This window comes from Myxine glutinosa, chromosome 2 (genome assembly GCF_964187855.1).
Source record: "Myxine glutinosa chromosome 2, kmMyxGlut1.1, whole genome shotgun sequence".
Lineage (NCBI taxonomy): Eukaryota > Metazoa > Chordata > Myxini > Myxiniformes > Myxinidae > Myxine > Myxine glutinosa.
In genome coordinates this window covers 38303075-38330925 of record NC_136262.1, presented here as the reverse complement: position 1 = coordinate 38330925, position 27851 = coordinate 38303075, and the positions used below count along the sequence as shown (strand labels likewise).

The 27851-nt window shown below is 43.8% G+C and overlaps 1 protein-coding gene across 3 annotated transcripts in view; it reads right to left on the bottom strand.

Moving 5' to 3' along the window:
- The window catches only part of LOC137421858 (extracellular signal-regulated kinase 2), a 97563-nt gene that overhangs the window by 23868 nt on the left and 45844 nt on the right, over nucleotides 1-27851 (bottom strand). For all 3 annotated transcript variants that reach the window (XR_010983415.2, XM_068108336.2, XM_068108335.2), the window contains exons 3-8: nucleotides 26337-26366; nucleotides 26136-26226; nucleotides 25483-25613; nucleotides 25141-25295; nucleotides 24840-24976; nucleotides 7386-7437 (exon numbers count right to left, since the gene is read on the bottom strand). Coding sequence is in view for 2 of the 3 variants with exons in the window: in XM_068108336.2 (XP_067964437.2) it covers nucleotides 7386-7437; nucleotides 24840-24976; nucleotides 25141-25295; nucleotides 25483-25613; nucleotides 26136-26226; nucleotides 26337-26366 (596 nt within the window). In the remaining variant the exon portion in view is untranslated. The remainder of the gene's footprint in view (nucleotides 1-7385; nucleotides 7438-24839; nucleotides 24977-25140; nucleotides 25296-25482; nucleotides 25614-26135; nucleotides 26227-26336; nucleotides 26367-27851) is intronic.

Below are 27851 nucleotides of genomic sequence, written 5' to 3'. Positions count from 1 at the left end.
AGATCTGGGGAATGGCGTAAAAATGGGTTGTGAAACACGTGGTTGAAGAATGAACGAACAAAAAGAACAAAGAAGGAAATGTTTTTTTTTGTTGTTGTTTTTTTAGTTAATATTTTAAACAAGGAAGTATGGGGGTGAAAAGACTGGGAAAAAACCGAGAGAACGAGAGTAGCAGGACCACAATCGGCCGCTGAGAGAAAACAAAGCCTCCAGGTAGGAAGCTTAAAGAACAACAACAAGGCCGCAATATATCGCGGCATGAAATACTCGACCACTCTATACAGGTATGAAAGATTAACACCGATAATCTTCCAAGGGACGCACTATAGGTACACACACGTAAGATAAATACAGTTTCGACAAAAATACAATTGTGAACAATTACTTAACTTCGAGCGTGCGTGAAGGTCGGGACAGCTTCGAAAAACCTTGACTTCCCCTGCAAGATCTCGCGAGAGGCTAATGGAGGCTAATGGAGGAGCTGATTGACGAAGGACAGCAAGATCACAAACTCGCAAAAAACATGGAGAGTGATGGGGTGTTGGACAGAAAAGGAGACAAAAACAAAACAAAATGTGTAATACTGGAAAGGAACAGAATGAGAAGGAATTAGTACATGTAGAAATGTTCATGGATGTGAATGGGTTAACAGATGAGGTAGCGATGAGTGGCACATTTGAAAGACTGACTTTTGGGGATGAGACAAAAGCCACAGTGTGCGCAGACAAGTCCCTTGCCGGAATTGGGAGAATAAGGGGATAAATGCATGCAGGTGGACAACTAGCCTGGACTTTGGGAGGGTGAGCAAGGGTTTCTTGAGGAATGTTTGTGGCCTATGGTGGTTTAGGGAATGGGGGTGAGAGGGGAGCAGAGGTAGGAAATGGCAGGAGGAGCAAGACTAAAAGTAAGCTTGTATAACATAGCACAACAACTTGTCGCTAATGGGTGGGATGCTTCCTGTCATGAGGTCCAATAGTGTGGGAGACCTTGGTCTCAATCACCTCAAGAGAAGCAGGAACACCAGCGGAGAGTGTGTAACCATATTGTATGTAGCTCAGTGCGAAAGCTTTTTGCACCATAATGACCTCAATGCAGGTCAATAATCCCTTGTATGTATAGAGAATACCCAGGCTGTGACTAACCTTTGGTGCCAGTATGGATGTACGATCCTCCGGTGAAAGGTTTTGACAGAGGGGCCAATGAGTTTCCGGGACTGCACCTCTTCCAGTAGCTGTGCAGACAAGTAGATTGGATACTTTGATTGCCGATACTTGTAGAGAGACAGTGTGAGTGTGACTTACTGGTATTGAACATCCTATTCGAAGTATGTGACCAGCGCTTAATCTAGTTCTGGTCTGAAGAAAGGAATTTGGCAATGACCGCCCTTTCATAAGGGTGATCTACACAGGTTGGTTTTCGAGATAATCAAATTGATCATTGATATAGATCAATAATAACATAGGTCCAATGAAGCTGCCTTGTGGAGCCCCATCCTAAGGGGAAAGGTCATGACAAAACAGACCATCAAGGGTACTCACCGCTTCCACCAATTGAGGATATCAGAAAAACACTTGAGCAGGGTATTTAAATACCAAAGGAAGACATTTTTTAGAAATCAACACTGGATGCCAGACAGTGTCAACGGCTCGCAAGATATCCAGAGAGATGACCTTAACCTCTTGCATGAAGTTCAAGGAATCCATTCACTGCTGTTAAGAATAACATGCGCAATGTGGAAGAGGCCAAACTGGTTGTCAGAGTTAGAGAAGAGGTAGTGCCTGAGGTTGGCTAAATCTGATGGTCCATTGTGATTGTTTAGGATGGAAGGGGAATGTGTCCCAGAGACAGGCCTGACCAACTCCTACTCTCCTACTAGGCTTTGGAGGAGGGTGAGAGGCTGGAGAATTTGGATTGCAGGTGAGTCTTGTGTTGGGCCCTGGCTCTCTGTCGGACAGTTACACAATAGTTCGGAGCTATGTAGAGAGACTGCAGGTTATTACCCTGCGCTCGCAAAGCGAAAAGCAGGGTTAAGCATTCAGGTACGTACGTACGTGTCGGCATTTCAGTAAAGTAAAGTGTGTGCCGTGTCAGCATTTTAAAAATTCATTTTCTCGGCAAACGTTGGTCCGATTGACATGAAAATTTCACCATAGGAGGGCCTCCTCCTGCAGAATATTTTAATTAATAAAATTATGATGTCATAGGTCACGTGGTAGAGGCGCCATCTTGGAAAAACGTTACACCTCTATATCTCCCAAACTGCTCAATGGAAAAAATTTAAACATGGCTCATTGTAAATATCTCCATATGGGGAATAAGTGTTGTTAACGATGACGTCATTGGTGCCATAATTATGACGTCATAATTCGACAGGGACAACACTTAGTCTGATGAGTTTGAAATGTATTGAGCATGATCTATGCAACAATTATTTAGAGGATATAAATTTATGATGTCATCGCTCACGTGGTCTGGCAGCCATATTGGATCAAAAAAAAAGAAACGTTCAAAAACAGAAGAGTTGGCTCACACCAAGTGGACTGCGCAGGGTAAGTATTCCATGAATACCATCTAGTTATCAGTTGGTTTTGCTTTATTGTAGGAGAATGCAATCTTTTGTATGCAGACTGTGGCAGCAAGTAGCATCGATGGCTGAGGGAGTGTCTGTTGGTGCTGATGCAACGCCCTCCAGGTTAGGGCAGGAATTTGGCATTTCTTCAGAGTGTCGAAAATAGCTCGCCTTCTCTTCACGAAGGACACCATGGGAGTCTTTAATCTCGGCAGACGGTATGCTCAGTTTAACATCCATTCGAGGGATAGTACACATTACCATACCCACCTCCTAAAGCCATGCAAAGGCTGTGAGACACCAGCATCACCGTTTATAGCTGGGTTGAGATTTGAATCCAGGCTACACGGCTCAGAAGCGAGTGTGCATACCAACCCCCCCCCCCCCCAACTCTGTCCATCCGTCCGTCCTCAAAAACCGAGATTTTGAGGAGAATTTTTCAAATTTGGGTCATGACCCTGAGTTTGAGAACTCCTGCTATAGGCAATCATGCCAGGCCAGAATGCAAGTTGGTTTCTTGTGTTGACCTCATCACATGCATCGGTGTGCCATGGTCAAGATGATGCACAGAAAAATTGAATGAAGCATGGGATTAATTTGTGAAGAAGATGAATTCGTCCGATGTCGAGGAAATTCCAAGAGCAGTCAACATTTGGAGCTGGTATGATGATGGACCAGTCTTGGCTAGAGAAAGCAGAATTTGGGTCAGAACAATTGGCTTTGTCATATTTCCTTACATGTCTTGTCCTTTAGGATTGCCTAACGACCGACGTAACTTATAATGACTGAGAATGACAAATCTCAGAAATGGAGTCATCGGAGTTTTGGAAATGGGAGACTGCACGAAGAAATAATACGTTGTTATGGAAAGGCACACAAAACCAAATGTACTTCGCAGGGTTGGGGGTGACATGTGAGGAGCAGGTGTTGTTGAAAAAGGAGGAATGAGCATACACAGCAACATCACTACCAGTGTGGAATTTAGGCCTGTCAAAGTGTAGGAGACAATAACCAGGGAAACACATAGAAGAGTCTGCGACATCCTGCGAAAAAAATACTTCTGCGAGACACAACATTGGAATGGTCGCCGGGTTGCGGATAACTCCAGTCCGAGTTTGGCGAGTCGCTAAGCGACCACGATAGCAGTCGTCCCTGGAACTTCCTACAGAATGCTTTTTTGGATGAGAGCACCAGCACGACATATAAATAATTGTGTGATCGAAGATAGGGCAGAGGTTCCATTTCATACTTTTCCATTTCATACTTTTCCAGTTCATACTTTTACATTTCATACTTTTCCATTTCATACTTTTCCAGTTCATACTTTTCCATTTCATACTTTTCCATTTCATACTTTTCCATTTCATACATTTCCATTTCATACTTTTCCATTTCATACTTTTCCATTTCATACTTTTCCATTTCATACTTTTCCAGTTCATACTTTTCCAGTTCATACTTTTCCAGTTCATACTTTTCCATTTCATACTTTTCCATTTCATACTTTTCCATTTCATACTTTTCCATTTCATACTTTTCCAGTTCATACTTTTCCAGTTCATACTTTTCCATTTCATACTTTTCCATTTCATACTTTTCCAGTTCATACTTTTCCATTTCATACTTTTCCAGTTCATACTTTTCCATTTCATACTTTTCCAGTTCATACTTTTCCACTTCATACTTTTCCACTTCATACTTTTCCAGTTCATACTTTTCCATTTCATACTTTTCCATTTCATACTTTTCCAGTTCATACTTTTCCATTTCATACTTTTCCATTTCATACTTTTCCATTTCATACTTTTCCATTTCATACTTTTCCATTTCATACTTTTCCAGTTCATACTTTTCCAGTTCATACTTTTCCAGTTCATACTTTTCCATTTCATACTTTTCCATTTCATACTTTTCCAGTTCATACTTTTCCATTTCATACTTTTCCAGTTCATACTTTTCCATTTCATACTTTTCCAGTTCATACTTTTCCATTTCATACTTTTCCATTTCATACTTTTCCAGTTCATACTTTTCCATTTCATACTTTTCCATTTCATACTTTTCCAGTTCATACTTTTCCAGTTCATACTTTTCCATTTCATACTTTTCCATTTCATACTTTTCCAGTTCATACTTTTCCATTTCATACTTTTCCATTTCATACTTTTCCATTTCATACTTTTCCAGTTCATACTTTTCCAGTTCATACTTTTCCAGTTCATACTTTTCCAGGTCATACTTTTCCATTTCATACTTTTCCATTTCATACTCTTCTAGTTGATACTTTTCCAGTTGATACTTTTCCAGTTGATACTTTTCCAGTTCATACTTTTCCATTTCATACTTTTCCAGTTCATACTTTTCCAGTTCATGCTTTTCCATTTCATACTTTTCCAGTTCATACTTTTCCATTTCATACTTTTCCATTTCATACTTTTCCATTTCATACTTTTCCAGTTCATACTTTTCCATTTCATACTTTTCCATTTCATACTTTTCCATTTCATACTTTTCCAGTTCATACTTTTCCATTTCATACTTTTCCATTTCATACTTTTCCAGTTCATACTTTTCCATTTCATACTTTTCCATTTCATACTTTTCCATTTCATACTTTTCCAGTTCATACTTTTCCATTTCATACTTTTCCATTTCATACTTTTCCAGTTCATACTTTTCCATTTCATACTTTTCCATTTCATACTTTTCCATTTCATGCTTTTCCATTTCATACTTTTCCATTTCATACTTTTCCATTTCATACTTTTCCATTTCATACTTTTCCAGTTCATGCTTTTCCAGTTCATGCTTTTCCATTTCATACTTTTCCAGTTCATACTTTTCCATTTCATACTTTTCCATTTCATACTTTTCCATTTCATACTTTTCCAGTTCATACTTTTCCATTTCATACTTTTCCATTTCATACTTTTCCATTTCATACTTTTCCAGTTCATACTTTTCCATTTCATACTTTTCCATTTCATACTTTTCCATTTCATACTTTTCCAGTTCATACTTTTCCATTTCATACTTTTCCATTTCATACTTTTCCATTTCATACTTTTCCAGTTCATACTTTTCCATTTCATACTTTTCCATTTCATACTTTTCCATTTCATGCTTTTCCATTTCATACTTTTCCAGTTCATACTTTTCCATTTCATACTTTTCCATTTCATACTTTTCCAGTTCATACTTTTCCAGTTCATACTTTTCCATTTCATACTTTTCCAGTTCATACTTTTCCATTTCATACTTTTCCATTTCATACTTTTCCATTTCATACTTTTCCAGTTCATACTTTTCCATTTCATACTTTTCCATTTCATACTTTTCCATTTCATACTTTTCCAGTTCATACTTTTCCATTTCATACTTTTCCATTTCATACTTTTCCATTTCATACTTTTCCAGTTCATACTTTTCCATTTCATACTTTTCCATTTCATACTTTTCCAGTTCATACTTTTCCATTTCATACTTTTCCATTTCATACTTTTCCATTTCATGCTTTTCCATTTCATACTTTTCCAGTTCATACTTTTCCATTTCATACTTTTCCATTTCATACTTTTCCATTTCATACTTTCCCAGGACACCATTTGTCCTCCATCCCCAGTATTTTGGTTTATTTCAGTCGTGATGGTAATTACCACGGGCAAGTACGTGCAAGATGGTGGGCCTGACATGCTATATAAACTATCTCAGGCATGTTTAAATACTTTAAACCTCATAGCTTGAGGGGGGTTGCCTGAGTGTGAAAGGATCACAACACACCTGACCACACACACACCAAGTGAAGGTTTTTCCCTGCAAGTTTGAATCTCATCCTGGTGGCACTTGTGGGACTCGTGGTGCGAGTTCAAGTTCCTTTTTTTCAATTTTGTTTGAACATTATATCAATTCGTTTGGCGCGAAAAGGTCCGTTTGAGGACTTGCTGTTTGGTTTGGTGGGTTAAAAGGCGTGTGGTTAAATTGAGGGCTGCAGATTCGAATCCTGTCCTTTTTATCGATTATTTCAGGATTTGTAAAACACTTGATAGAAAATTGTTTGGTTTTCATCAGCCGACAGTTTGGGTGAGTCGGTTTAACCACCTGGTGTAAGAGGTGTACCCTGCAAGTTCAAATCATGTGCTTTTACCCATCATTTACCACCTTTAGAGGCCATTTTTTCCCAGTGGAGCAGAGGTTGACCTTTTTCGGGCACCGTGGTCCCCTTTTTGAAGCAATGTTTTACGGCCGGATGCCCTTCCTGCCGCCAACCCTGTTAGTCGCCTCTTGCGACACACAGGGAATTACCAGTGAACTGGTCCTCAATTTGCCGACCTCGGAATGATGACAGGCTGAGTCAACCCCCCTGGCGTTAATTCAGCGATCGACCGGGATTCGAACCCAGGATCCTAGGATCCCAAGCCGGCACCCTAACCGCTAAGCGAACACCAGGCTTTTACCTATCATTGAAGGTTCATAAAATATTTCCTTGTTAAAATCATTTAATTTAAGCACATAGGTTGGTTGAGTGGGTTAAAGGTGTTAAACACTCCTCTCAATAATAAGGCCTGTAAGTAAGTTTGAATCCTGTCTTTTTTTTCCTTTAATTAAGGATTCCAAGGTATACAATTGTTCCAAAAAAAATTGCCATGAACCGCATTGGGACGAGTGTTTAACGGCCTGGTTGTTCACTCGAAGGTTCGAATCCCATGGCTGTTTCTTCAGTGTTGAGTCTGGATTTCAAACTTAGTCAGTTCGCTCCTTAACCCGCTCTTTAATGTAAGGGGGCGGCGAGAGGGTTGGGAGGGACGGGCTTGTTTACCTTTTTGTCGCAGATAAAATCCTTCCGAATACTTTGTCCACTTCATCAATGTCTGCGGGGTTGGTGGGGTGAGACGAAAAAATTATCCATGTATTTGGTTTTGTAACAAATAGTTATCCCGAAAACGTGATTCAGTGCACATGAATTGCGTCATAATGACGGAGCATTACATTGGTATTTGAGCAACCTGAATCTGGAGCTGTTCTCAGTTCTCTTTGCTACAAACTGAGTTGTGTAATGTTCCAATGGGGGATGGCCTAGAGGTACACACACTCACCTTAAACCTATCTAACCCGTGTTCTAATCTCGGCCCAGCTGTCATCTCTGTATTTCACCTGCAGGGTGATTCATCAATGTGTGTGTGCCGTCCCTCGGATGGACGTTAAACTGGGCGTCCTGTCTGCCAGCATTAGTTGGTGGACGTTAAAGATCTAAAGGTGTCCTTCGTAAACAGTAGGTGAACTATCGCCGGCACGATGAACGAATTACAAATTCCTGCCCTGAATTACTGAGGTCGGAGTGGTGACCCAACCAGGATTGTGGTGTAGTAACTGCTTCGGCATCACTAATGCGCTGTATAGGGCACGGTACGTGATTATGATGACGAATGTTCCAATGGTGGGATAAACGTAAACTCTGCATCGAGAAGTCCAATGCACATTGGCGAGATTTGACTACACCTGTACGAGGCCTAGAAACAACACTGGTCTCGGCAGATGCTGCTGCTCCGATTGTTGTGTCTCTCCACTCAAAACTGATCGATGTGACCGACAAAATCGAACACTCAGTTTAACTATTGGGTCACGAGTTATCAAGTGACCACTATATTCGTCATGTGTGTGCGTCTGTCTGTGTGTGTGTGTGTGTCTGTCTGTCCGCAGCATAACTACCTGATGATATCATCCGATCTTGATGAAACTTGGGTGGGAGGTTGATATCATGATCTAGTTGTGTCCTGCCTAGAGTGGGCGTATTGCGGCCATTGTGGGCGGAGCCACGCCCAAAAAAGATGTCTTTTTAGGGGGTAATGGAGTTCAAGCTACATCTTCTCCGAGGGAGTTGGTGGAATCTGACAGGTGTTTCGATATTTGGTTAGGCCAATGTCATGTGTCTAGCCCCACGGAGCTCGATTTTTCATTTTTTTTTTTTTTCATTTTTTTCATTTCATTTTTCACCGAATTTTCGATATTGTGTAGCTAACTAACCTCATAACTGATTATACATTATTTTCTATCTCATTTCAAGGTCAGTAACCTTCGTTTTGACATTTCCGGGCCTGGCCTGTCCGGGCCTGTTTCGGTTATAGTCCGTCCTTTGTCATTGAATACTGCTCGCTCGTGAACCATCGTCGTCTCCTGACTTGTTATCTAAGTTGAAATTGTCAGCTTTGATGGTCACACTTTCCTTCATACCTGTCAGTTAGAACTATCATTTTCATTTTGTCATTTATGAACAACTAGCACGGATCAGCTCGCTTCTCTCACCTCACCACATGTCGCTACATAGGCACAGGCTTGTTTAATGACTATGTGAGTTGCTGTGTCGTCAAGATTTACACCAATCATAATAATACAAACGTATCCTTTGTACAAATTTATTTGTAATATTGGTGATATTATTTATTTGTAATTCGTTTGTAATCTAAAAAAGTCCAAGCGGTCTAAAGCTCTAAACGGTCAAGGGTCCAAACTGCCTAATAGGGTGGAGTAAAAATATCATTTTAAAATTTCTTTACAAGCTAGTATATGGGAAATGTGCCAAATGACCATAGAAACAATCCTGCAAAATTATAATTATTTCTGACCACTCCATCGCCCTCAATCTGATTGAAATTTTGGCATATTATCGCATTTCGACATGTATCGCATTTCGTGATACATGCTTTGATCCGCCATTGACCACGAGGTGACTTGGAGAAGAAGGGGGGCGGGGCACCAGAACAGGGTGTGGCCCACCCCTGCGTCATCAAAGGCGTGGCCACAAAGCCCTCAGCCAGCCAACCAGGGCTGAGGAGCGTCACCGACAGGGGTGGTTTGGTGAGCTGCGTAGTGATACGCACCCCGTTTATATTAGCATTGGCTGGGACTATTTATGCCAGATGAGACGATTTGCTGCACTTAGGCGATTGCTGCACTCCTGCCACCCCCCTTCAATTCGTGTGAGTGAGTTCGTGTTGTTTGTGCTGTCTGTCTGTCTGGGGAACCCTAAGTTAAGCCTGTAATAAGTTGTTTTTGTTTGTTTTCAGAACGATGGCGGTCACAAGAGATCAAGTTACATGCTTGATATTTGGAGCTCCACGAAACATCCAAACTAACGTTCTCCCAATGTACGCTGATGTCATGAAAGGATGCCTTCAATCTCGGCAACAGCTTAGGACGGAGAATGGCAAATACCCTTCATTTGGTGACATATCTCACAAACTGTGCTATGAAATTCAAGAGGTATGGGAAACGGCCTCTCTTCCAACGGTATCGCACGCGCAAGCGATTGAAAAACTCAGATCTTTCCATGACAAGTACAATTCAATCCTAAAAGTCTACAAGGGAAGAAAGGATCAAGCCACCTACAAACAACGACTCACAGACTTTCTCGACAAATCTAACAATCTGTTTGATCTTAGCAAATGTAAATGTTCTGACATGGTGTCTATCTGTAACTGCTTGAAAGAACATAAAGTGCCGCAAAAAGAGCAAGAGTTCCTTCAAGACCAGAGAGGACCGAGGAACATGGTAATTGGTGGAATAGATCAAGAAGAGACATCAAGATTGAAGAGGAAAGCGGAAAGAGAAGAGACCAATCTCAAACGAATGAAAACTCACTACGAAGATGCCAAAAGTCAGATTGCTTCTACGTATGACGAAAGCGAAGAAGACTACGTGGATAGCGCGACTGACGATGAGTATATTTCTGAATCAGTTAATCTCCAGAGCACACCAAAACCGGTTCGACAACAGCAACAAATGACGATCTCACTACCTCCGCTCGCTAAAGCCTGCGACCGAACTGGCGTCTCTGACAGATCAGCTGCTATATTAGCTACATCAGTTCTACACGATCTCGGCGTAGTTTCACCAAAAGACCGTTCTAAAATAATTGATCGCAAGAAGATCCGCAGAGAATGTAGCAAAACTCGAGAAGAACTTCAAAGTGATGTCTGCACCGTCATAGAGTGACTATACTTTGATGGCAGGAAGGATAACACCATGACTCAGGTTCACGGCACTGACAACAAGAATCACCGAACAACAGTCAAAGAAGAACACGTCAGCATCATCGCAGAACCCGGTTCATCGTACTTCAGCCACACAACTTCATCATCAGGATCCAGCAAAAGCATTGCAGAGTCTTTAGTCACTAGTCTGAAGGAATGGAATGTGAAGACAGAGGACATCAATGTAGTCGGGTGTGATGGCACTAACGTGAATACGGGACATACAGGAGGTGTTATACGACAACTGGAAGAAACCTTCAATCGTCCACTGCAGTGGCTGGTATGTCTTCTTCATGCCAATGAACTTCCGCTGCGGCATCTGTTCGAGGAACTCGACGGCACAACTACAGGCCCGCGTGGATTCTCAGGACCCATCGGAAAACGTCTATCAACGTGTAACGAACAGCCTGTAACATCGTTTACGCCAGTGAAACTGAGTCAGGCATTGCCAAATGTGGACCCGAACGACTGGAGTACAGACCAGCGATATCTCTTGGAAATGTGCAATGGCATTAGCGAAGGTGAATGCAGCGTCGATCTGGCCCTACGAAACCCTGGAATGCCGGAATCACTCTCGGTGGCTTACAACAGCTAATAGAATACTCCGACTGTACGTCAGCGTCAAGACACCACCTGAAAAGTTGAAAACCATGGTGACATATATCATTCGAGTGTATGCTCCAATGTGGTTTTCCATCAAAGTCCACTCGTCATGCAAAGATGGAGCCAGGCACATCCACCAGATGATCGTCAAGTCACTATACCTTAGCTTAGCGCTAAACACAAGAAGATCGTTGACCCTGTTATGCACCGCAACGCGTACTTTGCACATCCGGAAAATATACTCCTGGCCATGATAACTGACCATCGACCTCAAATACGAGAATGGGGCTTGCGGCGAGTGATGAAAGCCAGAGCAACAGACAGACAGCCTACTGGACAGATACGACGGTTCAAGGTCCCTGCTAAACTCAACTTTGACGCAGTGGAGTACTTCGACCTAATTGACTGGGGAGCGTGGCCATCTCGGAGCCTCCCGTGATCCGAGGCATGTCAGACCCTGAGCTGAAGGAACTTATCACGATGGATGTCACCCCAACTGTCCTCTTCCCTAAATTATCTTGCCACAGACAGGCTGTGGAAAGGACTGTGAAACTCGTGACCGAGGCCGCTCAAGCTGTGTGTGGCAAGAAAAGGCGAGACAGCTTCATCCGTGCCCGTGTCGCCTCGCGACAGATGATGCCATCGTTTGAATCGAAGCGCGACTTCACACACTTCACATTGTAACTGTGTGACTGTAACATTCTGAGACAAACTATAATAGACCTATGATTTGAATGCATCTATGAGCTGTTTAACTATGTTGCATAGTATAGTAAAATAAAAAGTTACTGAGGGAGATCAAAATATTGTTCAATTTTAATACAATTTTAACACAGTGCTCTATAGATGTAATGGCACCTTTTGGCATATCTAGCTAGTTAAAATTAAAATAAAAAAAATTGGGGCTATTTTCACTCCACCCTACTGTCTAATCGGTCTGAAGGCTGTAAGGAGTCTAAAGGGTGTAAAGGTCTAAAGGGTGAAGGTATCTAAAGGTGACTAAAGTGTCTTAAAGGTAAAAGTGGTCTTAAGGATCTTGGGAGTCTTCAGGATCTTATGGTCTGAAGTGTCTAAAGGGTATTACGAGTCTTGAGGGTCTTTTTTGTACACTAATTCAAGACTCATGTAAGAGCTAATCAAAATAAAGACCAGTCACTGCACTGTAGTTACAAGAAGGAAGCCGGACATTAACAATACATACACACACACATGCACGCACACACACATACATAAACACACACACATCCACACCCACACATATATACACACACACACACACACACACACATGCACGCACACACATACACACATATATATAATATATATATATATATATATATATATATATATATATATATATATTGTTGCGGATTTGAGAATCCTGTGTAATTGTTGTAAATATCACCCTCTGTAAGTGTAATGATTTCTTGTAAATACCTCCGTAGTGTGAAGGTCAATGGTCGTCCTCTTAGTTAGTCCATATACATGCACGTAGGCCACCATATACCCTTCTAAATAGTTATTTCCTTATTATGTGTATTAGTTTAAGGCTGTGTTTCCCATTAGTTGACTCTGCATTGCATCGAATTGAAAAAAAAGGTAGAATCCCCTTTCAATATTGCATTGCCTGCATTAACAACTGCATTCGCCGCCATTGCCATGTGGTCAAGCCTCGGAGAAGAAAGGCGTGTCTCCACCTCGTCATAGGAAGGAGGAGTGAGCCAGCCCCGATCAACCAACCAAGCACGAGGGGTATAAGTTAGTATTTGCACTGTGTCTTACTCCTTCTGTCTTTATTTTCGTATCTTTCCATCTTCCTTGGTTTCTTTTTGACTTGTACATAATTAGTAGTAATAAATTATATTTGTTCTTCCTTACCTTCTGGTTTCCTCACATCCGTTCGTCCTTGTCTTTTCCCAATTGAATACCTGTGGCACGATTTGGCCAACGTTCAGAATCGGGTCTAGTTACTTGCTAATGGTTCGTGCCGCGGCTGCTAATCCGCTCGGCAATTAACATCTTGTCCGCGGTCGCGAGCGAGGTTGCTCACCTGCCTCTCCGGAGGGAGCTGGGCAACTTCAGGACTCACGTCGGTCAGTCGCACACAAGGGGATTAATCCCCCCTTCTTAAGGGGAAAAAGGCCGACGTTGAGATACGCAACAATTGGTGTCAGGAGCGAGATTCGGACCCGAAATGCGCTTAACGCACTCAAAATTACGAGTGGCCCAAGATTTTATTTTATTTAACATCCTAAATTTAAAATCGTGCCATGGATAGTCAAGGCGATCGGATGCTGGTGGGTGAGTTAGAAGAGGGGTTAGAATCAACCCAGGACCCCAGGGAGGAGGTGGGAGTAATGATGGAGGAGGAGAGCAGTGAGGATGTGGTTGCAGAGGTTTCAGGCGCACAAGATGGCGCCCTCACGCACGAGGTTGCAGTGGCACCAAATGTCGCCGTGCCCGTGACCGTAGCAGTGCCGCCAATGGAGTGGGGCCTATTCATGCTGCAAATGCAGGCCTTCATGGCCAAGGCAGATGAGGAGAGGGAAAGCAACAGGGGGCTGGGAAACCAAATTGTAGGATTGGAAAACAGAATGGGGGAGCGATTAGAAAATCAAATAGGGGGATTAAAAACGGATATGGGAAGCCAAATCGGGGGGCTCGACGGCAAAATCGGGGGGCTAGAAGCCAAATTTGAGGGTTAAGACAACAAATTTGAGGGTTTAGACTAAAATTGAGGGTTTAGACAGTAAATTTGAGGGCTTAGACGATGGGATAAAAGGGGTGAAGAATGGGTTAACGGGGTTAGAAAACACAATGGAAGGCAAATTGAGGGAAGTATGGGCGCAATCCGCCCGGGAAATTAAACAAATGGGAGATCAAATAGAGGAGGTGAAAATCGGGTTGGAAACTAAATTGGATGCCCAGAAGAATGATTTGGAGCAGATGAGGGCAGCATCTACCAACGAGATGGGAGAAATGGGGGAGGAGATCAGACGAGGTGTGGGTGAGGTCGCGGGGGTATGCGAGGAGGTAAAGCGAGGTGAGGAGCGTATGGAGAAAGAGGTGAGAAATAGTACGGCTAGGTTACAGGGGGGCATAGAAGATCTGACGAGGGGAGTAGAGCAGCTGACGGTGGGACAAAATGAATTAGTGGAGCAGGTGGAAAAGAACACTGCGGTAATCGTGGGGTTGAAAGCGACACAGAAAGAGATTAAAAAAAGAACTCGTAGCGACGAAGAGGGAATGTCAGATGGTACATGAGGGGTTGACAAAGAGGTTGGACGAGGTAACAGAAGCAATGGAGATGAAAGAACGGGAGGTAAGGACGCACATAGAAACGACCAAGGTGGCATTAGAGGAATAAATTGAGGGGGCGCACCGGGAAATGAAAGAGGTGAAGCAAAAGTTAGAGGAAGTGGAAGAGGGGGTGAGTGAAATTAAGAAGAGTCGGAGGGAAACTAAGAGAGAGATAAAGGAGGAGGTGATGGAATTGGTGCAAGGTCTGTGCTCAAATCGTGATGATGTGCTTACTAACCAAATAAAGAGTTTGCAGGTGGCGGAGGAGGAGCGAAGACGAGGTGCCGAGGTGAGTGGCGATATACTCGGAAATGTATTTGGTGTGAGGGGAGATTCAGTCGGCTTGGGTGTTGGTTTAGACCCGGGTGTTCGTGAGAGGTCGCTGGTAAGGGTGCGACAGGTACAGAGTGTGAAGGAGGAGGTGTGCGAGGATGTCCGACTATGGGGTGTGTGAGGAAAAAGTGCGCGCCGAGGAGTGAGTGTGCTGTCGAGAGCGAGTTGGTCGTGGCACGTGTGTGGGGGGGCACATGGAAGCACGTGATGGGGAGTGTTACAGGGGATGTAACGGAAGAGTGCACACCTGTGGTGAGTGTTACGGAGGACGTAACGGGAGAGTGTGCACAAGAGGTTGCACGAGAAAGGTGTGTAACAGAGGAGTGCATGATCACAGAGTGCGCTGTCGAGAGTAAGGGTGAATGTGCGACCGAGTGTGGTGGTGAGAGTAGTGAGAGTGACACGGAGCAAGAGTTGGTTGTGGCAGGTGAGAGAGAATGTACACCTGGAATGAAAGGATGCACACCTGGAATGGTCGAGCGCGTGTGGGAATGCACACTTGATTTGGTAGTGAAGCACGTGATTGGGTGTGCCGATGAGTGCACACCCGTGGTTGTCACAAAGGATGTGACCGAGGAGGGGGCGCGAAGAGGTGTGTTGATGAGGTGTGCGAACGACGAGTGTGTGCTGAGGTGTGCAGTGGTCAGGTGTGTGACGAAGTCTGCGAGCGTAATGAGTGTACCTGGGGGTTTGTAAGAGAAGGTGCAATGACGGAGTGTATGGAGACACCTGGATGTGTGAATAAGGGACGAGATGCGTGGTGTGAGCATGCAAGTGAAGCATCGACGCTAAACGGGATAGCGGTTAGGTCGACTTTTAGCCGAAGTGAGCCCTCGGTTCGTGCCGGGCTTTGTGTGCAGCAGGAACCAGCGGGGATTATAACCACGGCGGTTTCGAAAGAACCGCCGTGCGGGATCCACGCCGGGCCTCACTCTAAACGGTCGTGTCCGTCCTCCGCTAAGCGGAGCGGGCGGCCCGGTAGGAAGGGTCGGCACGGCGACCCCTTGTGGTTGAGGCGTTCCGGCAGGGCGAGGTCGGGCCATCGGACGGCTCCGTGCCGAGATGGTGCGTGGAATCTCGGCCCGAGTAAGCACCCTTCCCTGCACCGAATGCCGGACGAATCCAACCGCCGGCAACAAACCACCCGCATTCATTGCTCGGCTCCGCGAGGCCGGGCTTTGAAAATGTAAAGACGCACCGAGGCTCAAGTAAAGGACATTTGGTAGGGATAGGGAATTTGTGATTGGCAAAATTTGATTGGCAGATTGATGGTTGGTAGAATGATTGGCAGTGATTGGCAAATTTTGATTGGTTGGAATTTGATGGCAAAATTGGTAGTGAGAGATGTCCGAAGTGGAGGGATGGCAAATCCACCATCCCTCACACAAATACGGGGCACATGAGCACTAGCTATGGGGTTTATGGCAGTGAAAACTAGCCCGAGAGGGTTAGGATAATGTGTAGGGACCTAGAGATGACCATAGGTAACGGTAGAGGTAAGTAGCGACATTGGACAGGTAGTCGGGGACATAGAGAGGTTAGAATGGTTGTTAATGACGTGGGATGTGCTTAGTTTAAAGGGAAGATGGGGAGCACCAAGTCAGAAGGAAACCAGGTAGATCAGATGATGCCGTGTGTGTGTGTGTAAAAGTGTATTTAGAAGTTTATTGTGAAAAGTGTGAGGTGATTGTGAGTTGTATTGAGCGTGGAAGTGTATGAAGCAGCGTATGAGGAATAATTGTGATTGTGGATTGTATTGAGCGTGGAAGTGTATGGAGCAGTGCATGAGGAACAATTGTGGTTGTGCATTGTATTGAATGAATGAAGAAGCCTGGGAGGAAGGAGGGTGCAGGTGGCACCAGGTATGATTGCACAGCTGTGCAAGTGAACAGGTGTATGGAGCAGTGTATGAGTGAGGAATAGTGATTGAGTGTTGTGTTGAGCAAATGGTCCTGGAGGAAGGAGGGTGCAGGAAGCACCAGGAGTGATGGCACAGGTGTGCAAATACAGGTGAGCATGGTTGTATGGAATAAATGGTATGGAATATATGGAGTATGGAATGGATGGTGTGGAGTGAGTGTGGTGGAAACTGTAGAGTGGAGTGGATGGTGCGAAGGTGTGTATGGGGGGGATGGACCCCATCACGATTACCCGGGGAGGGTAGTTTAAGAGTTAGGTAGAGGGAGTAGGTAAATTGTGGTTGGATATTGGCATCTGTGGTGTGTGTGGAAGAATGGTGTTTGGATGGGTGCATTAGTGACGTGGAAATGGCTGGGCGTGTGGCCTGTTAGTGTGTGTAGTTAAATGGGCACTCCGCCACTGTTAGGATGTCGGCCAGGTGAGGCCGCAGGTGGGCTCTGGGAGCCGTTAGAGTTGTGGATGGGGCCCGAGGATCCGGAGGACTTACCCGGGTAGCCCAGTGCCAGAGAGGGCACCGAGTGGGGAGAGCGCCAGAGGGGCCTTCCCCAGTAGATAGGTTAGGGTAAGGAGCAGGTAAGCTCGGAGGCAACTGCAGTGGTGGAGGTGTGCAGGTAGACCTGCTGGGAGAGCCACACGACCCAGCCCTGAAATTGTGCAAAGGCACAGGGAGTTGAATCGGGGTAGTAAGACCCCAAATTGATGAAGCATCACAGTTTGGTCAATGGGAATTTGGTTCTTAAAACCGCATAGAGTAAGATGGCCAATGGGTTAGCAGGGAAAGACCCCGGGTAGTGTAAAGTGTGATAATGTCATTTAGAAGGTAGATAGGATGGAAATCTCCTCGCACCATCTACATCCACTCACCGGAGGTGACAAAACTCCACACCATGCCATGTTTTTATTATTTTTGTGCAAATGTTTTGGATTGTGAGACGCATCATGACGTGGGTGTGACATTGTGTTGATGTTCCATCTCTCGTTCATCATTGTTCCTTATGAGGATTGATGATGATTTGGTGATGGCAAATTGAGACAATGGGATTGTGACGAATTTGGTATTAGGGGGAATATAGGGAGGACGAGACGTAGTGACGGATTTGTAAACGTGTAGGTTTTTTTGTAAATATGGGTAAGGGCAAGGGTAGAACAGGTGACGGGTGGGGTGATGTACGATAGGGACGAGCTTTTCTCCGCTCGGTCTCCAGGCGCACCTCACCTTGCATTGCCTTTATTGATGTGTACCCTTGTGACCTTACCCCTCGCTAACCTGCCCTCTCTGTCTTCCTTCCCCGACCCACGGATTGTGCTGTTTGGGCACTGAGGGGAGCGTGCGGGAGTCCGCCATTGTGTGCCCGAACCCCCGCAACCAGCTGCTTGCATCGATGCACCACTTATGGACCACATGTCTGTGGCTGAGCACCACTCATGGACCCCACGGGTTGGGGCATGGCCCCTCTGCTGGAACCGGCCAGGTTGGCCAGAGGAAGATCTTGCTTGCGGACTTCGGTAATGTGGCACCTATGCCACACAGGTGAACCACCCATAGTCGGCCCCTGTGGGCCATAAATAAAATAAAAATGGACACGTTCTGTGCTTTTTATTATTATTATTGCAAGTAGGCCGCCAGCAAGAAGACAAAGAAAGACAACATCTGGAAGAACATTGGCCAGCAGAGGGAGCCGAAGAACAAGACACCAACAGGGGTTTGTTTTTTTTATTATGAACTGTGGTGACTGTGCACTCTGGTGTGTTTATGGTGCTGTATGGTGCTCTTTGTTGGTGCTGGTGCGTCGATGCAGTGCAGGCTGTCTCCTCCTCCCCCCTCCCCCTCCCCAAAAGAACAATCGCAGGTCCTGGGTTGCGTTTTGTAAATACAATCAGCGTCACTTGTAAATAATGCTCCCCACCATTCATGTTTAGTTTGAAAACCATTCCGCAATTCGGTTAGCTGTGGGCGTGCATCTGTTAGGTAGGGTGCAATGCAGCAGAGGGACATATTTATTTGTGTTTTTAAAACTGTCACACTCAGGGTCAGGTTAATTGTAGAGGGAACTACACCTACATGCCACACTAAGTAAAGATTTATAGGCCCGGGTAGTGCCTAGAGGATGAGGGTGCAGTGTTGCAGATTTGAGAATCCTGTGTAATTGTTGTAAATATCACCCTCTGTAAGTGTAATGATTTCTTGTAAATACCTCCGTAGTGTAAAGGTCAAAGGTCATCCTCTTAGTTAGTCCATATACATGCACGTAGGCCACCATATACCCTTCTAAATAGTTATTTCCTTATTATGCGTATTAGTTTAAGGCTGTGTTTCCCATTAGTTGACTCTGCATTGCATCGAATTGAAATAAGGTAGAATCCCCTTTCAATTGCATTGCCTGCATTACCAACTGCATTCGCCGCCATTGCCATGTGGTCAAGCCTCAGAGAAGAAAGGCGTGTCTCCACCTCGTCATAGGAAGGAGGAGTGAGCCAGCCCCGATCAACCAACCAAGCACGAGGGGTTTGGCTTGAGAGGGCGGATAGAGAACGATCGGGCAGTTCCGCGAACGTTCCAGGGTGTGGCGCTATAAAACCCGTCACGCGGCACCCCCCACCTCAGTTCAGTGGAGGAGCTGTGAGTTGTTGAGAGTTGAGTTCAGTGGAGGAGAGAGTTGAGAGTTGAGTTCAGTGGAGGAGAGAGTTGAGAGTTGAGTTCAGTGGAGGAGGAGGAGCAGAGTTCAGTTCAGTGGAGGAGTGAGCACTGAGAGAGTTGAGTGAACAAACCGCAGCTTTGAGTCAACCGGAGCTGAACCAACCACAGCTTTGACCACCGCAGCTTTGAGCGTCGACAGCGGTGACGGCAGTTGCGGCCACGAAGCAACGTCGCCGTGTGGAGACGATTGGAGAGAGTCGGCGGCTGCTCAACTCGAGCCGGGATCACACCCACCACCCGCATCCTTCCCGCCTTGTGATCCCACCTCCTCGTCCGTCCAGCCATCCACCTCCAGCTGAACCTTCCTCCCCTTCCAGCCATTCGTTCCTGTCATTCCTATCATCATTCCCCGTGTAAGTCTGACTGTCGTCCGTCTTTGGTGTTGTCCTGGGGTATAAGTTAAGCCTGTTTAGATAAGTTAGTATTTGCACTGTGTCTTACTCCTTCTGTCTTTATTTTCGTATCTTTCCATCTTCCTTGGTTTATTTTTGACTTGTACATAATTAGTCGTAATAAATTATATTTGTTCTTCCTTACCTTCTGGTTTCCTCACATCCGTTCGTCCTTGTCTTTTCCCAATTGAATACTTGTGGCACGATTTGGCCAACGTTCAGAATCGGGTCTAGTTACTTGCTAATGGTTCGTGCCGCGGCTGCTAATCCGCTCGGCAATTAACATCTTGTCCGCGGTCGCGAACGAGGTTGCTCACCTGCCTCTCCAGAGGGAGCTGGGCAACTTCAGGACTCACGTCGGTCAGTCGCACACAAGGGGATTAATCCCCCCTTCTTAAGGGGGAAAAAGGCCAACGTTGAGATCCGCAACAATATATATATATAAACACATACATACATACATATACATGCACAATTGCACATACACATATAAACACACCTATACAAACACACATACATATATATATTATGTACTTGTAAAAGCTATTTTATATTTGAAGTTATTATCTTAACCAAAAAGCAATTGACTGGTTTTCCAACTGCCCGGATCATCAGCTGGGCACCGTTTTTCATCGAGGTTTCGATCCTTTCAGCCCAGAACCTCTCCAAACGGCGGATCCACAACCCTGACTATCCAGAACCTCTCCAAACGGTGGGTCCACAACCCTGACTGCATGTCCACATCAGTAGATTACTCAACATCAATGGACCCACAACCTCAAAGTTGTGTCCAGACAGTTAGTCAACACCACAATGCAATATCATTATTCAATCTTATCTAATTACTACTTTTATTTAAAATATTAACACAAACTAATAACTTAATCATAAATCACTTTATATAACAATATACTAAGCAATAAATACTCCACCTGACAGACATGTCCATTACACAGCATCTCCATACAACCATTGACTCAAACTGCCATTCAAATATTCAAACTGTCATCTACAACCGATTCCACCACACTGCATTGTGTATCCTAGCAACCACCAACCAATCTTACTATAATTCACCAAATGTCCGTCTGTCTGTTCGAAGGTACCGTAAAAACTGCTGAACCGATCGCAAAGATATTTTGGGTGGATAATCCTTAGTAAGGGCATTTTATGAGATATTTCACAAATCTGTTAACTAAATTGTTACCAAAAAATTTCTTCACCAATATGTTTGTAAAGGTGTGTAATAACATGTGTTAAAATGTTGAAGTTCAACTCCCGTGGGAAACCCAGAAAAAAAGCTGTTGAATTCGGGTACCGAAAAATTATTTTCGAGAATTTTTATTTTTTTAAATCGGCCCTTAAGTAACTTATGAGGGGTCAAATAAGGGTTTTTCATGATTCTGAGTTGATTGTTAACATTTATATTTCACCACAGACACTCCTTTGTGGAAAAATAATTTCTAAATATATCTCATTTTCTACTTTGCAGGACATGGAGTCTAGCAATATGGATGAAGACGTTACTCCACCTGTGCTCAATTGCTTCATCTGTGCACGCTCGGATACACCAGCTGAAAGGCTCATACAGGCAACTCCAAAGGGATACTCAACTTTATTGAAACAAGCAGAAACTGTCGAAAATGTTACTGTTGTGGAACGTATGAAGGAGGCTCAAAAGGAAGGAAAACTGAGGTACCACCAGAAGTGTAAAAATGATCTGTACAACAACTTTGTTGCAACCACCAAGAAGTCAGCTCAAGCATCAAAGGCAGAGAAAGAGTCATCAAAGTTGAAGAGAAGACGCACTACTTGTGAGTTCAGTTCATCAACTGGCTGCAGTTCTAGAAGATCACAGTCAGTTGACCTCCTGTATACGGATGTATGCATTCTTTGCAACCAACCAGCCCAGCTCTACAAAAATAATCCAGCACAAGCTAGAAAGAAATACAGAGTGCCAGATAATTTGACTGCAGATACACTGAAGGCAAGCTTGCTGAAGACAGCACGGAGTCGCTTTTATTAAGGCCTGTCGACCTCGGTCTGGAGTATTGCCACACCAAATGGGGCTTGCCATACAACTTGATCATAGATTTGGGTCAAAATGGATGCTCAACAAGTTCCACCGGCTGGGATACACTGAGTCTTACACGGAGACACAAAACTACAAATACTGCTTCCTTAATAGTAGGAGTGGAGATGATGTTCCAGATACTTCTGGCACTCTTGACACCATTGTGGAGGAAACCGATGAACAGATCAATGATGAGGTTGCGGTTGATGCTGCGCTTGAGGATCAATCAGTGATGACAGCCAAAGTGCCAGCCAGTGAAAGTGAATTGTCAAGTAATGATCAGGTGGTCTTTATGGAGGTTGGGGAAACAAACAATGCAGTCACTCAGTTTGTTGGAGACGATATAGATTTAAACATTGTCTCTATTCATGGAAACACTCCCTTTCACTCAATGGGTTGGATCGAAGTCACCTCTCCGGCACCACCTTTGCCAGATCCACAGACAACAGCAGCTTTCCCCCGGGTGAAGTTGAAGGCACTCGACAAAGCTAAGATCCTGAGAGGAACTGAAGTAAAGATTATTCCATTTACGAACAGGAAACAGATAGGAACGAACGCGATCATGTTTCTCCCCCTCGCTGAGCTTTCCTCCTCCCTGGCTCATGATCAGCCACTCCTCACTCCAGGTGACACACTCTGGGCAGCGGGGTGGGTGATCAAAGCCAACGATCCTGAGTTCCCACACTCCAACTGGAATGGCTGGATGAAGAAAATCCATGCTAATGATGCAAAGCAGAGCTGTTGAGTCTGAAGAAGACATAGACAATGACTGTTGAAACTTCTGACATTGTGAATGAGAAATAACTCTTGAGTATTATATATGTATGTGAAATAAAAGCTACTTTGTGTGTAAATGTAAAAGTGAAAATATAAATGTTAACAATCAACTCAGAATCATGAAAAACCCTTATTTGACCCCTCATAAGTTACTTAAGGGCCGATTTAAAAAAATAAAAATTCTCGAAAAAAAATTTTCGGTACCCGAATTCAACAGCTTTTTTTCTGGGTTTCCCATGGGAGTTGAACTTCAACATTTTAACACATGTTATTACGCACCTTTACAAACATATTGGTGAAGAAATTTTTTGGTAACAATTTAGTTAACAGATTTTCATGTTTCCCTTACTACCTGGGATCTCCAGGAGTAAAATAGGCTATTTAGTTTTCGCAATTTCAGCTTTAGTCTCCAGCATTCTCAGGTTTGGACTCCCGTATAACATTCGCGTTCGCATAACGTTCATTGTGACAATGTTTCATTGTGACAATGTTTCATTGTGACGATGTTGTTTTCCCGGGTGCCGCACAAACGGCTGCACCGATCGCTGCACAGCTGCACCGATCGCTGCACGGTGACCTCGGACAAAGACCTTTTATAAGGAAACGGGTTGAATCCCTGCTTGGGAGAATTCTAACCCATTTCAACTGAAGGAAACACGTATCGGGAGTACATACGACATCGCGATTGTGAACACGATTATCGATCACGATTCACGATCATGATCATCACGATCATAGTGTATAGATCACGGTGGGACATTTGGTGAATTATAGTAAGATACTGTTTAGATTTTGATGATTTGCGTGTGATATGATTCAACGGATGTTTATATAAATCGTTTAAAATAAAAAAGCCTTTAATTTCTGATATTTTACCTTTTCATTTGGGCCTCCCAATTGAAGCCCCACCCGTAGGGCGGAAACCGTTGCTAGTCACATTAATGCTAATTTATAATACATTTTATACATAATATTTTTACCTACATACGGTACCTCCATTATTTAACACATATCAAATGTAATGCAATAGGAACTTGTTTACATGAAAACCAACCAAACTTAAACAAAAGGTGACGATGGAGTCTAAAGACATTCTCACAAGACCTGATCAAGCAATCAGCCAAATATCCTCTGTTTAACATGATGTTTAATCTATTTAACATCTAATCAGCTGGCCAAACGGAAGCCATAAAGTTCAATCTTGGTTTTATGAGACCACAGAATCTTGTTTCTCACAGTCTGAGAGTCCTTTAGGTGCTTTTTTGCAAACTCCAAGCGGGCTTTCATGTGTCTTTCACTGAGGAGAGGCTTCCATCTGGCCACTCTGCCATAAAGCCCAGATCGGTGGAGTGTTGCAGTGATGGTTGTCCTTCTGGAAGTTTCTCCCATCTCCACAAAGGATCTCTGGAGCTCAGCCAGAGTGACCATCGGGTCTTGGTTACCTCTATTACCAAGGCCCTTCTCCCTCGATTGCTCAGTTTGGCCGGGCGGCCAGCTCTCGGAAGAGTCCTGGTTGTTCCAAACTCCTTCCATTTAAGAATTATGGAGGCCACTGTGCTCTTGGGAACCTTCAATGCAGCAGAATTTTTTTTTGTAGGCTTTCCCAAATCTGTGCATCGACACAATCCTGTCTCTGAGCTCTGCAGGCAGTTCCTTCGACCTCATGGCTTGGTTTTTGCTCTGATATGCATTGTCAGCTGTGAGACCTTATATAGACAGGTGTGTGCCTTTCCAAATCATGTCCAATCAATTTAATTTACCACAGGTGGACTCCAATCAAGGTGTAGAAAGATCTCAAAGATGATCAAGAGAAATGGGAGGCACCTGAGCTAAATTTCAAGTGTCATAGCAAAGGGTATGAATACTTATGTCAATGTGATATTTCAGTTTGTTTCTTTTTAATAAATTTGCAAAACTTCCTCAAATCCTGTTTTCTCTTTGTCATTATGGGGTATTGAGTGTAGATTGATGAGGGAAAAAATGAATTTAAACGATTTCAGCATAAGGCTGCAACATAACAAAATGTGAAAAAGTTAAGGGGTCTGAATACTTTCTGAATGCACTGTAGATAGCGTGGATGAGGCTCATCAGAGCCAGTAGACAAAGAAACATGATCCAAGTTGACAGTCAAGTCACACATGCTCACCTTGCTTGCTGGGTTCAGTGACTCTCTGTATAAGCTCCATCTGATGTATGGCTGACGTTCCTGGGAACAAGGCCTTTCCCAGCAGCATCTCACCAAGAATGCAGCCCACACTCCACATGTCGACACCTTTCGTGTATCTGCCCGACAGGTGGAAAGGCTTTAGAACGATAGTCCTCGGGCGGAACAGATAATATGCTCGTGTCAGCAATACAGGATGAATCGGTGGATCATGACGACAAGTCAAGAGTGGCAGATCACGTGTACCTATAGTTGTGTACCTGTACATCTTGTTCATACTTACTGACAACCCAAGAAGATCTCGGGTGCTCGGTACCAGCGTGTGACCACGTACTGAGTGAGGCCACAATGCTCATCTTCGATCTGCCCCAACGACCGAGCCAGCCCAAAGTCACACAGTCTTACGGAGCATTGCGAGTCCAGCAAGATGTTCGAGGGCTGCAGGATTGGTTGTGCAAAGGAGGAAGCAAATGATAGACAAACAGAAAATGAAATAACCTCAAGGTTCAATGGGGGGTTTTATTCGGTGAACTATTTAAAGTTAGGGAGAAAACACCTGCATGGCTTTCAGGTGTAAAAGGTAAGCGAAGGTTTCCAAAGAGCAACATGGAAATGAAGAGCTGACCTTCAGGTCCCGATGGATGACATTCCCCGAGTGTATGTATTTTGTAGCTTTGAGGATCTGGTACAAGATGTATCTCTTGTGTACATCGTGTAGAATGCTTCGCTTCTTGATCACAGCATGAAGATCCGTATCTGTCAGGAAAGTAACATTTGCTCATCCAATCAAGTCTTTTTTTTTTCTTTTTTTTTTGTATACAAGATCGAGGCTCGTGTAAGAGCTTACATTAATCACAAAAAATACAAACGGACACAAAACACAATAAAGGGAGTGGGAGACAATATGGGGAGAGAGAGGGAAGCACACAAGTACAACATTTGAGAGCAGGGACAACGGGAGATCTGTGGGAGGGAGAGGGCTTGGGGGGGAGGAGGCGTGGGAAGGGGGGAGGGGTGGGAGAGGTAAAAAAAAAAACCTCTATAAATGAAAGAGCTCCTTCCATTTCAACCAAATGTGGAAATGTTATACAGTAAAAGAATCTGAATCATATCATCATCCTCATCCTGCCACAGTACAAATGGATAATATATTTATTAACCTACACTCATTCACTGACACAATCTCACGGTGTCGTATCCTTGAAGATTGTTCCTAACAGTTGCACCTTGTCAGGGCAAGAGATTAAATAAACGGACAATACTTCCATCGGACCTCACCCATGCAATCAAAGATGAGATATATATCCTTATTCCCCTTTGCTTGGATGACGTCCTGCAGCTTTATAATGTTGGGATGATTATGGAGTTCCTGCGGCACAGAGCAATAATTCATTTGCAGCAGAACGATGCTCCATATTTGATTTTTTTTATTCCTTTCACCACGAATGAATCGAATCATCTGCAGGGTGCTTCACGTACCCTCAATATTGTGATTTCTCTGTAGGTTCTCTGTTTGGGGTGGGGTTGGGGTAGAGGTGGAGGATGACGGGGAGAATTAGCAAGGAGTTCAAAAGGAGGAAAATTGACCTTGCATGTAAAGTAGTATTATCTTGCACACATCGAGTATGTTTATACAATTCTTATCTATCTATAATTCCAGTAATCTCTGTGTGTTTGTTTGTACGTTTGTTTGTCTGTGACCGCTGTTTCTCGACAACCACGGGTCCGATATACTTTAAACTTGCCAGGTATATTGCTGGGGACCCGAGGATGTGCCTTTTCAAGGTTTCATATTAATCGGACAATTACTTACCGAGCTATGTCCAAAAAACGATTCAACCAATCAGAGAGCAGCGAGCTATCGCGTGTGCCGAACGTGGCGAACACACTCTGCCTCGGATGGCACATTTGAGAGCGTATTCATTTATTTCCCGTCGGCAAACTATGTTGGCGCTATGTTGGCGTTAAACGATGTTTTAAAACTAATTAAAACCCCGGGGGGATTGTCACTGTACTCGCAAGCCGTTCGCCGTTCGCTTTGGCGTTGCGAATGGACCAAAACATTTCATGCACCAAACCATTTCATGTAAAGCGTTCGCCGTTCGCTTTGGCGTTGCGAATGGACCAAAACATTTCATGGACCAAACCATTTCATGTAAATAGAGGGGGGGATATAATTTTAGATATAGATATAGTACGGGCATGCCCTAGTATTATATAATGTTAAATGTCCAAACTTCACATATATACATATATATAATATATATATATATATATATATATATATATATATATATGTATATATATATATATAGGTGAAGGAATGATCAGTGAAGTCGACAGAGAGAGGCAGAAACAAACTTTCCTCTTATGGGTTTGTGCATGAGCGGCAACTCAGGTACAGTCATTATCCTCAGCTAAATCAAGCCCGTTCCTCTGTGACGATGCGTGGTGAGGCGAGCCAAGCAAGTATACACGGTCGTGGCCCAAAAAATTGGCACCCTTGCACTTTTTTGACCGGATATACGATTTGCATATCAGGTCACTGAATTCAACGACTAATTATTTTTGAGGTCAAAAGGATGCTCTGCTGAGTGCCATGCTACTTTGTTCTGTTTTGCCTCTTTGACATGTATACTAAAATACTTTCTTTTTTTTAAATAACAACCTATATGGAGGTTTTCGTATTTTCGTCGTCAGAAGCACATGCCTTGGCAAATTTGGGTGTTATTCACTTATTACCCTCGCCTGAGGAGAGGGTATTGCATTTGAGTCCGTTTGTTTGTTAGCTGGCGAAAAAAAAAAATTTTTTTTTGCAATTATGTTGATCACTCCGGTTTGTGTGTTTGTGTGTGTGTGTGTGTGTGTGTGTGTGTGTGTGTGTGTGTGTGTGTGTGTGTGTGTGTGTGTGTTTGTGTGTTTGTCTGTTTGTCTGTCTGCTCACTTATACTTGCCTACAGGTCACAATTTTAAACAGATCTTCACGAAACTTCA